General features: G+C 39.9%; 1 protein-coding gene across 1 annotated transcript in view; it reads left to right on the forward strand.

Moving 5' to 3' along the window:
• The window catches only part of HMGCLL1 (3-hydroxymethyl-3-methylglutaryl-CoA lyase-like 1), a 56,785-nt gene that overhangs the window by 40,209 nt on the left and 3,976 nt on the right, over positions 1-12,600 (forward strand). The window contains exon 6 of the mRNA XM_009333177.1: positions 11,760-11,885. Coding sequence (XP_009331452.1) covers positions 11,760-11,885 — 126 coding nt within the window. The remainder of the gene's footprint in view (positions 1-11,759; positions 11,886-12,600) is intronic.

A 12,600-nucleotide genomic window follows, 5' to 3' on the forward strand; every position in this document is an offset into this window, starting at 1 on the left:
AATGAATAAATTTGTTTTTGTTGTTGGGTTTTGTTTTATGGTTTTTGAAGTTGTATTTTTTCCCCTTGCAATGATTTTCAGAACACAGATACCAGTGAAGAAAAAAGAAGCAGTATAACTACTGTAAATATTTTATAAAATGTCCATCTGAAGCTCCTCAACCTCTGGTAATTAGAGGCCATACTGTGGAGATTGACAGGGTAAATTACCAGTTAATGTTTACACAACAAAACATATGCCCAGTACAATATCCTACACTGATGTTACTGAAAGCAGAGTCCGGAAATGTACAGTGGAAACAAGACGTGGTACTTTTCTTGGGCCAACACAAACAGCAATTACAGCACAGTGTGAGAGAAGTCATAAGAAATACTACTGCATATCAGTAGTTCAACAAAGTCAGCACTTTTGTGTAATTGCAGGGGAAAAGGGCTGAAAAACATTACAGATCTCAGCAAGAAATGGCCCTTTATACTTTTAAACTGATCCTTGATAAAACAATGCCGGGGTCATGAGAAGGCTACTCTGCCAATTTTGCTTCACTGTGGGATCCATTGACATCTGGCTGAGCTGCGGAAGCTGGAAAACTTCTTTAATATTCTCTTGACAGTAAAATGGACATGTGGAAAACATTCTAATCTGTTAATCTTTGGTGCTCCTGAAGAAAAAGGACATTTGGCTTTATACTTTGTGATGATAAATATTGTCTCCAGATCTAGCTGTAAATAAGTTAAAAGCATTTGAATGGAGAATGCAGTTCTTATTTTCCAAATACGGAAGAAGATGGATATGCACCTGTGTAATCCAGATGATGTTATAAATGCCAGGAGGTTTTTTCTAAGGGTAGTTTACCATACGTCTTGGCAATCCGCTTTTCTTTATGCTGAGCATGTTTTGTCAATGAATGTTAGGGAGCAGAATCTCTGAACTGCCTTACATCTACGTACTAAAATAGAATAAAATATTGTTTCACTCAGGGGATTATGAAAATAGAATTAAGAGAGATTCAAAATAGTAGTTATGCCTGAATAAAAAGTGCAGGTTTTATTTAACAGCATTAACTGTACCAATTATTTTTGGCCTAGACTTTAAATCTAATATGGAGTGATAGTGAATGATGGAGATATTTCAGCTTGAGATAGGATGCACAACTCTTAATTTCTGTTGTGAGATATCTCTCCAGAAATGAGAATAAGAATCTCTCACATGAGAAAATAACTGCTATAAGCATATACTATGTATTGTAAGTATGAAGCATATATTGTGTATATTAATATAAAATGCAAAAGATACCATGGATTATGGAAAAACTAAACTATAATTCAAAATTCTGCACATCCTTGTAGTACATTTTGAATTAATCTGAACAACTGAAACAATGCTTAAAGATAACACTTTTATACACTTGATGAAAGTTAAAGTGATTTCCCAGTTCTAAGTAGCAAATTTTATCATTATAACACATGTACCCTGTTGGAAATGTGTGACTTCCTTTAGAAAACTTCAGGTATCTTCTTTTGCAAAATAAGTAGCCTCGGGAATTAACAGGGCTGTTGCCTTTTTCTTTTTCCCCCAAAAAGATGACAACTGTAACAACAGTTAAAAAGATGAAGACAGACTTTTGTTCTCTGATACAATCAGGTCCTTTTTTTTCTGCCCACTTATTAATAAATTCTGATATTTCATTGATTGTTATTGAGGTCTGCTAGAGGTGTCAAATCTATGAACTCCAACTGCAGGTTAGAACTACTACTACTGCTACTACTAATGATACAGTCTTGAAGTCCATGCCCTTGCTCAAGCAAGCTCCCAGTGAATAATGATTTCAGTAAAGTAAGAATTAGTCCAATCCACTTTTATACAGTTGAGGAGTTTCCAGAGATCTGGGTCTGTATAAAATACCAGACTTTTCTAAGAAGTTAAACTTTGCTGCTAGGGTTTTAAATCTTGCTGTTGCATAAGGAGATTGAAAATGCAGCAAAATCTGATTGAAAAGTGGAGGGGCAAAGATGAAGTTAGGGAGGGGCTAGCTTTCTCAGGGACATGCACAGAACCCACCACCATCCTGGTGTTTGTGAAGTAGCTGAAAACTTAAGCTTCAGCAAAAAAAAATGCCTTGTGTTTATGAAGCACAGGGCAGTTTGGTTCTCAAATGAGAAAAAGCCATAGGCAGTCATTTTGTGGTTCACTGCCTGTGTGTCCCACATTACCCAATATTTAGGACATTTGTTTCGAAGGAAGGTGAAGAAAAAACCTGAGCCTCAGGTAGGATAGTATCACTGCTAGACTATTGGATGTATTTGTGTTTGGATGTGTGGGTTTGTTTTTTTTTTTTTTCGCTCCACTTCTGAATCTGCTCCATTTCTAAGTCAGCTAAATCATTCTGGGATGGTTATTGGGGGGGGGGGGGGAAGTTTGACTCTAGTCTAGCTTGATTCCTATTAAATAGGTAAAATGGGAAAGAAGATGTTCTAATAGTTACAACAGTAACCTGAGCAAACTCCTGGAAATCATAGGTACTGACATCAGAGGAAAAGCCTTGGAAGCATGAGATAGGAGTAGTCATCTACTTTAAATTGTAATGTGCAACAGATCATTTAATATGTCATTACTGCCATCATAGCAACCAAATCATGATAGCAACCAAAACCTTCAACAGACATTCTGGTATGTGGCAGAGACAAGGGAGATTTGGATTGAAGGATATTTACCAACTGCTCCCTCGCTTTGTATATCACCACATCCAGGAGAAACAAGTGTAGGTCTAGTTGTCAAGGTATGAGAGGGAACAATACTAAAAGTCACTAATATCTGAAAAGGTCTTTTCACTCTGAACGTGGAAGCTCGTTATGCTCTTGAGATGGGAAGCATTGGGTGAAGCTGAATTAGCTGTGGAAGAAAATGTCCTTGTACTAGAATTAACAGTCATCAATCTTAGCTGCACAGAGGAAGACAGAGAAGAGTCTGACCTTAGCATACATTTTCAGACCTCTGAAGAACCCATTAGAGTTCCTGATGTCATGTTGGGGTCCCCTCCACCCGTGTTGGTCCATTGAGCTTCCCCAGCTTCCACGCCAAGGAGCCAGTGGTGGTTTTCAGACTGTGAAGACCACCCATGTTGTATGGGTGATCAGCCCCAGACAAGGAGCTGATACTTCTGTAGGACTCCACAGCACATCTGGAGATGAGCCCCGGGGACGCACGGAAGGTCCCCATTTTTGCTGACTGGGTGGCAGGTGGGTGTGATTTCAGAGATAATACAGGGAATGAAAGTCAAAACAAAGTGGTTTTTGTGGGTGGGTGATGTTTCTGGCTCTAGGGGAGTCAGGTGCTGCTGTGTGAGGGCTCTGGCTGAATTGAAGTCAGATGGGATTTTAAATGCTGTTACCATTTCGTTCCTTTAGATACCCTGAAGTTGACATACGATAATACTACCATGGAATGAAATAGTTCTGCTCTGCTTTCCCATCTTTCTTACAAATGCCATCATTGCTACAAATTTATTTTATAAAGATAGATGTTTTCTGCCACCCACCTATTTTGTTTGCTCACATTGGTACAAGCTAGTGTACTCTGCCACTTGGTGCATCATGCTGAAAGTGTTCTCTTTATACAAAGTGAGGGAAATTAGACCTCCAGGAACAGTTTTGGCCACCCAGCTTAAGCTGCAGAGTGAATCAACAGAAATTGGCCTTCCAGTAACTAGAAGGGTTGGGAGTTGGCAGAAGCTAACCAGGACTGAACAAGAAAATCAAAAGAATTTGTAGTTTCTTTATAAAGTATAGATACCACTAAAAGGGGTAGCTGAGGTGGATGAACTAGGTTATATGTTCCCTGAATGTTGGAAAAAGTAGCCTTTTCAGATACTGTGATGCTCGGGTCAGATTTGCCCTTTTCATTGATGGATTCACATGTTCCGCATTTGCCATGTGCACTTCAAACACTAGATCAGTGCCTTTCCCTGATTCTCCATAGTAGCATTCTGTCCTTTTTCAATATTGTAACTCACAGTGAAGTGCACTCCCTGCAGTCTGCATCTCAAACACTGATTTTTACCTGTGGTTCCATCATTCAACCCATTCTCGGCTGATGTCCCATAATTCAGCCTTTATGATAATTCAGCCATTTTATTTTAGTGGGTAGGTCTCTACTCGGCTCATCCTCTGTGCGCCATCCCTTGCAAAGTGAATGGATTTTGTTTCTTCATCGGACCTCCAGTGTCAGCAGTTCCAAACATGCTTTCTCCAGTACCAGCAAAATTTTCCTCTCCCAGAGCAACCCTCAGTAACTTTACCATCAAGTTAAGTAATCTTTTTGTCTTCCCTGTCCATTCAAAGCCCTCAGTTTATTCTCAGGTTTATTTTTATTCATTTACATTGGCATGTAGCACGTGACAAAAACCTGGTTGTCACCCGGCTGCATGTAGGGCACAGATAACCTGGTGCAGTTGTTGCATCTCTGGACTAGACGGTTCCCTCCCTGCCTACCCCGAAGCTGCCCTTTGCCTTTCCTCTCTGGTTCCCCCTTTCCCTCCAGATCCCAAGATTATTATCTTCTCTGCTCTACCTGTTTAACTGGTCTTCTGACTATGTCCAGACTTAAATCTATAAAATGAATATCCCGCATTTTTAGATCAGATTATTTCACAACACATAGCAAGCAGACAAACTGTTAAACCACCAGAGGTTTACTTGGGAGCAGCAACTTCTACTGGAGAGCACCTGAGGCAATAAGTACTTACTTCAAATCAGCAGCAGCTGAACTGGGAAATCTGACAATGCCCTGGGTTGCTTGGGCAGGGAAGGAAGGGAGACTGGAAAGTCACTCAGTGCTCTGATGATCATCGTGTCTTCATGGGTTTCGACAAGACCTTGAAATGTCTCCTGCTCCCCCTGCAGGTTTTGTGATCCTTAGCAAGGGAGCAGCTCGAATTGCCTACAACCCCAAATTAGCAAACCCCTATTGTCTTGTAAATAAAAATGAGTGCACATATTCAAAAAGGGAGCAAAATATGCCTGCATAGGCAATACTAAAAGTGATGTGTGAACATCTGCTTCCCACTATTAGTTTTGTTATGGCGTAGGATTTTGATGAGGACTTTCTAAGCTTTTCAAAATGTCAAAACCAGTCTCATGTTTAATGGCATCGATTCCCCCTAAGCATCCATGAACGTTCTCTGAAGAACTGGTTCCACAACACAGATCTCAGCTGCTCGAGCCCGCCGGTGAGAGGCTTTCTGTGCAAGTGATGCACTGTCAGCCAGAGACACAGATTTTTCCAACTCAGTTTCAGAGAGGTTGCTTCACAGTTCTTTGTTGAGGTTAAGGGAAAGTGCATGATCAACTGCTGCTCTTTTGACCCTCAAGCATTTTAGCTACCAGGCTGACCAGTTCCTGACAATGAGGTGGAACTTTCTGAAGCTCATAACTAAGTCCAGACTCTGTGATCTCTTAAAAGCAGTATTTCTCCTGTGCCAGATTTGAGAGTGCAAAGCTACAAGAATGTCTCCAAGAAGCTCGTGTTAGAATTATTGAATATTAGCATAACAAAGTGTTTTTCTTCCCCAAAACTTGTTCTCGGAAGTGGCCAACCCCATTTTTCACTAACACTTTCCAAAACAATCCAGCCTGAGGCAGAGACGAGGCACGGAAAATATAAGATCCAGCAGTTAAAGGCTGACAAAGTAATAAACAACTGAAAGTAGGGCCTTATGATGGGAAGTGTTAGGGAACTTTAACTCTAGATGTCATTGCCAGCTTTGCTTATAATAAATGTGTCAGTAGCAATATGAAAAGATGTGTGCAATAAGTTAAAGGAATGCTGTATTAAACGATTTTATGCAGCACGTCTGCCCACAAATTGCTTGCATCTCAATGTTTCAGGAGAAAAGGATTTTTTTTTTGGCTGAATGTATTAATTTTCTAACTAAATGAACCAGGAAATTACAGATTTTAATGTAACAGTGACACCCTGTGGTCAGTAGTGACGAAGTTTACTCTGAAAAGTAGTGTTTTCTTTTGTGATGCTTTAATTTTTAGCAAGACCGGAGAGAAAAAGAAACAAGAAGGAAAAGTAGTTAACTTTCAGGGTTTTCCACAGGGAGATGTTGTCCCATTTTATTGCCTTATATGTAGAAATATATGCTTCTAATTGCTCAAATACTAAAATAATATTTATTTATATACAGTTGTCTTATTGAAATAAAGGGGAGTGACAAGCCTTGATTTTAGACAACTTAGTAATATAACTCACAGAAGGGTCTCTACAGGCACAGCCATTTTACAGAGCATTGCTGGCATAGTTATTTATATTTCTATGGTTATCTATATCTCTACAGGAGGAGGAGGAGTTTTCCCTGATGGCATATCAAGTAGTGGTGGGTAGCAGACTGATGCCAGAGAGACACAGTAATGGGACAGTACCACACCACGCCAAGAGTGCCAGCTAGACACTGACAGGGCTGCAGGATTAAACAGTTGGAAGTATTAGTCTTGTGCTGCTTTCTGTGTGGACAGCCTTTGACCTAATGCGTGTAGGTCCTCCCTTTACTTCTTCCTCCCTTCCGTCTCCCTTCCTTGAACAAATGCTGAACTAATATGCTGATATTTTGTCATATCTATGTGCACCTATCTTTAAGGTACTGTGGTACTGAACTTTACAATGCTGTGGCCCCTAAACTTTCAGGGACAACAAATCTTTTCCTATTTAATACCTCATAGTTTAATATCTCATAGTTTAAAAAAATCCCAATTTATGAGAGACCTGGTTTATAGTTTCTGGTTTATACCTTATGCATCCCTGGAGTTACTGATGCTGATCTTGCCATTTTTAAGAGAGGGACAAAGTTAATTTTCTGTCAGATGAAGCCAGGTTTAAAGATCAGTAAGGAAGGAGACTGACTGTCCCAACAAGAAGTTATGGGGAGGTAGAAAAGCAAACTAAGAAACATGAAGCACTTATTATTCACTGGCAATAATGGTTTCCTGTTAAAACTGGCTATTTGACAAAGGTGATGAATTTAATTCCTTTCTCTCTCATTGGGGAATTAGGAAGTTAGCATGGGACAGGAGCAAAAAGTCTTCTGCCTTCTCTAGAGAGTAAGCTAAAGCTAGCCAAAGCTAAAGTTTGGAAGGAGTTCAGGAACCACTGTCAGGAATTTAGGGATTATCAAAACTCCTCAAGTGTCAAAAAAGATTGGAGCACTAAAGTTGTCCTGGAAGCCAAGCCATTGTTCACCCACACACACGTCCATACGTAAGCAGCTCAGCGAGTGCTCGTCTAGGACATATCCTACAAAAAAGCTGCAGTGCAACTTCTCATGAATCTCAGCACAATTTAGCGCCTGTCAGGAAGTGACAACGAGACTGTGGGCTTTTTAAAGATCTCATATTGACAGTGAATGTTTTGCAGGCTCAGATTGTTGAAAGGCTTGAAACTCATTATCTCCTTTAAAAGCCTGACAAATATTGGACATGTGATGAAGGAAGAGGCCTTGTTTTACACATTATGTCAATTTTTAGCTTTTCTTTTAGAGCCCCTTATGCTTTTAATGGCTGCAAAAGCAGAACAGCTTCATAGCTGCTCAAACTTGCAGAGAAGTTATTTATTAGGTGCTATTTCAGACTCTGTGCTTGGACAGGCTGGGCTGTAATATTAACCTCCAAATTAGTTAGTAGTGCTGCTGAAGGATGTTTTCCAACATCTGTTTTTAGCACTGCTAGAATGGAGCTTGGAGCATGGATTATTTAAGGACTTTTTGAATGGGGCCACACTAGAGATGAACTGCAGTGATTCTGCACACGAATCGGAAAACACATTATATTTACCCATATCACATGCAAGAGCAGACAGATGCAGCTGAGCCTGCTGCTGAAATGTTGCTGTAGATGTCTTATCAGAAGTGTTGTGAAGAGAACTTTAAAGGACCATATCTTAAAGGCAGAGACACCCGCTCATTGCATATTAAGAGCACTGATTTGAAGACGTGTCAGATTTGGAGGTCAGTCAGAGCTGCTGTATTATATACACCGTGTCAAGACCTTGTCTACAATTGGCTGAATCTTAAAATGGAAAATCCATCCTGATGCAGATACCATTATAGAGACGTAAACATGTTTATACACTGTTTCTGGGAAGTAATGGATGAAAGCCGCCATACCGAGGATGTTACCAATGTAAAGCCGTGACTAGACTTTCTCCTTTTTCTGTTTAGCCAGAATAGTTGATGGTTTAAAAGGCAGAGCGAGCATCACTGTCCGTCATCTTGAGGTTGCTGCTCTCACTGCTTACTGCTTTTGCACATACAATAGACTAAAATGACTGAGCTCAGTCCAGCTTCCAGCGGAGGTAGTTTGAATTAACTCAGACGAGGCTGCCTGAGAATACTAGGATGTGCTTAGACAAAGATGTGTATTTCATGTTACCGTTATGTTGCTGTGGTATCCCATACCCCTCCATGTATTCACACTTTCAACAGACAACAATAAGCAGCATGTACCCCAGTGTTAGGAGACTTGCACTGCAAATGCAGAATTACGGTGACATCACAAGTGTTTGTACAAGCATATCAAGAAATTAATAAATATATATATCCAATGCCTTTAGAAGACACAGCCTTTTAATGCTGGCAGTATATTGTTTCTTGTTTTTTCTCACAGTGAGAGTCCTGTGAAGCATTGGATCAGGCTACTGATGGTAATAGAAGTGACACCCCACAGGAGGAGGTTCTCCCAGCTTTGAACTGGCGAACTTTTCTGGCTGTTTTCAGATGCCACTTTAGTTGTCACCAAATACAATGTAGTTGATATTTTTCCCATTTTTGCACAAGGACAAGCGTTTCATGAGATAATTCACTGGGGTTAGAAAGTGACTGCTTATATGCTACTAAAGCTGTTTCTGAGTCTGTTGATCTTCCTTGGGAGTTTAACAGCCGTGATGTACCTCAGCACATTATTTGCCTATAGCTTTTATCCCCATATAAAAGTTACTGAAAATAAGTACATCCAGAAGAATGTTCTAGCAGTTATGACATAACCTGACAGCTGGCAGGAAACTCCATGAAGGACACTTTCTTCTACCTTTTCATCCCTGAAACAGTCATTTCTGACGGAAATCTTAAAATCAGCCTGAAAGAGCAGGCATGGTAGTGGGATGGTTGCTTGTATCATACCAGCGCTTCCACATGTTAGTCTCCCTTTTCTCTTCCCCAGACCTTCACCTAAGTCTTTCCATTACAAGGCCTTAGGTGTGTTGCTGCAGAGACATTTGCAAGCCTGACAGCTACCGCTGTGGAGCTTGAAGCAATGACTTCCAGAGTAAATGTATGAATCTTAGCAGCTAGTGCAAAAAGAGACAGAATTTCCAGTTGAAAGCTATCATAAACGCATATCCTCTGTGTATTGGACACAGATGTGTTGTATAACACATTTTCTGACCGGTGGGTTACACAAACAAAGTGTGTGACAAGTGACTGAAATGTGAAACATGTACTTTGGTGATTCACTCCATAATTCACAGATTAGTGTACTTTAAAGTACAATATCCCTTCTTAGAGAGTCTCATTGTGTGAGCAATATTAAACAGTACTGTCTTGCCTGTCACAGTTATGCACCTTGCCTCCTTTGAGGTCTTTATTACAGGCTTTGAGCAGCTACCTACCTCAAGATAATGTTCCCTGCCTGAGAATAGGACCTGGGACAAAGCTTTATTATTGCCCTCCAGAAATGTTGGAACTTTGAAGAGCCTGTAAGGCCAATGATAAAACTGTGGAAAGCACTGTCAAAACTAGAAGCAAATACAACCAAACATTAGGGAAGTTTATTTCAGAAGTAAAAAAAACCACTGATGGGTATATTTGGAAAGGGGACTTAGCAACTGCAACATGGAGGACATCATCTTTTGCCTACCTTGCCAGCTAGTGGTACACGTGGCTGTGAAGGAGAAGCGCAGGCTCCCAGCTTAGCCTGTGGGGACAGGTAGGTCCCTCAGAAAGAGAGCAACAGAAATCAGCTTGCCGTGCAGTCAGGCCTCTAAACTGATCTTACTGACTTGCAAATGTGAGTAACAGGCATGGTTTAACCTCTGAATCTCTCTGGACCCAAAGTCAAAGTTGGAGTATTGAAAACTTATCTCTGCACAGGAACTCCTGTCCTGAATTTGAGCTGTGATTGCACCCTGATTCAGTCTGCCTGACTTCTTCTAAGCTTTTGGTGTATGTCTGCCTAAATTAGCCCTAGGGGGAGGAGAACCCTCTTAGCATGCCTAAGGTAGAGAGAAGCTGATGTCTTTGAAGATCTGATGACTTCTCTGCCTAATATCATTGCCTGCCTCTGATTATCTCTAGAGCCTGAATGCCTCCAAAGGGATCTAATCTTCTTCAAGGGAAATTCTGAAGAGGTTTCTTTAACAAGGGAGACCCAGTGTCCTGGATCACATACCTAACATGTTAAAACAGAAAAAAATGCTTCCCAATTTCAGCTTTATTTAAAAATCTAATCACAGAAAGAAGAGGGTGCAAGAGCTCACTAAAGTCAGTGGAAATCACAGGCTTGGTTCCTTTCCCTCCCTGACCAATCTCGCAGGGAAGGCTTTATCCCATAGGAAATTTAATATTACCTGTTGGGCAGAGTTGATAACTGGTTTACTATTCTTTATCAAGAATATGCTGAGAGAGGATCAGGAGAGAGAAGGAGCTTGGATACAGTAGGAAGAAAATAAAAATCAGAGAATTATGAATTTATGACAGCTGGCTGTTTTTTGAAGTCTTAATTTAAATGAGAAGGCTTAACATTGTGCATCAAGTACTCCCTTAAAAATATTCAAAGATCGGAACCTATATCTATGGAGAACTTCCATGATATCCAAGCTATTCAGTTATTCCAAGCATCTTAAAAACTAGGCTTTTGAATGCTGCTCCAGGACCGTGCTAGGATGTGAAATTTGCTATTTTGGGGGTTGTATTTTCTTCTAGACTGGTGAATATGGTAAACAATGGGTCAGACTCACCAGGATAAAGATCTTTAAACTTTTACTTCCAGTTGATTTAAACTCATGAACTCTTTAACAGATGTGCCAAAATTTAATTCTTCCTTACATTGTGGTGTTCATTTGGGTGAAAATACCTTGTAGTCTTCCTGTAAAACAAGAACAAAAAAATTATTTACATAGTGGTTTCATGATCTCTAATAAAGAGGAAAGCAAAGAAAATGAGAAGAGAGAAAATGCTAGGAGGGAAGTTCTTTGTGGAAGAATAGCCATTAATATAAAACACATTTTAGAGGGTAGATGTCCCAAAATCTTTTGGATGACACGTAAATCAGATGCTAATATTAAGACTTCCAACTTGCAAAGACTTATACATATGCTTAAAATTACACATTTGAATAAACGCATCGATTGTATTTGATTGCATGTAAGCCTTTGCAGGAATAGATGCAGGCTACTTAAAAACAACATGTAGAGAGATAAAGAGAGAAAAGACATAAAACTCTGTTTGGCTCTAAAACAGCAATCATCTTATCTGCCAAAATCACATGTAATGGACCGTTAGTTCTCTGTTCCACATCCTGTGTTTGAAGAGTCTTACCTTATAAAGATGTCAGGACTAACACCATTATAAGGAATGTCCTCCGAGAAACAAATCCGTTTGTGGAGAAATGTGTATTTTATCCATGGTAACTAATATGTATAGCCTGCTATTTATGAATAATTATAAATAATACTCTGTGCTGATGTTGCATTTTTGTCTTGTAATCTTCCAGATGGGAGTTGCTGTAGTGGATTCATCGGTTGCAGGACTGGGTGGTTGTCCCTATGCAAAAGGTTCTACTGGAAATGTAGCCACAGAGGATGTGATATACATGCTTAATGGTCTGGGGGTCAATACAGTAAGATATTTTTACTTTCTACTTAAGGCTTTAAGGAAAACAAAATTATTTTTCTAGAAAACATACGACACATACCTGACAATTACTTGTGCTGTACAATAAAATATTGGGAGCAAATAGTAGTTTTTGCAAACTCAGTGCTTTAACATGGCTTGACACATAACATGAATGATGTTGTCTTAACTAGCAATTTAGAGTAGAACTGGTTTGTGTATTTGACAGGAATTTGAATAACCCCCCTCTCCCTACCTGGAGCTATGAGGAGCTCAGTAGCAACTGCTTTGAGTCATTGCTCTGCCTCAGTAACCACAAAAAAATCATTACTGTAGACATTGCCCCAGAAGCTGATCAGCTCTACAGTGGAAAGACTGAGTGGACCTCAGCTTTTTTCACAGACCTTTGGATTTGGTTCATAGTGCTTATTAATTTCTTGTCAATTTTTCCGGCTTCAAAGTAGAAAAAATTGTGGTGTTTGAAGCCCAAGCACAGGACATTACTATTTCTCAGGTATCCACTTAATATATTTCAAAATTGTACAAAATCTGTTACTGGCTAGCAGGCTTCACAGTCATTTTTATTTCCAGACCTGTTCTTGGAGGAGAGGGCAAAGTGGCTTATCTGCACTGAGCTGCCCTTTAATGAACCTTACCAGTGAGCATCCACACTTGAAGAGCACACATATAGTATCCCTGGCTTGGTTGACATCTTAATTATT

Source organism: Pygoscelis adeliae, unplaced genomic scaffold (assembly GCF_000699105.1).
Source record: "Pygoscelis adeliae isolate BGI_AS28 unplaced genomic scaffold, ASM69910v1 Scaffold57, whole genome shotgun sequence".
In the NCBI taxonomy this organism is placed as follows: Eukaryota; Metazoa; Chordata; class Aves; order Sphenisciformes; family Spheniscidae; genus Pygoscelis; species Pygoscelis adeliae.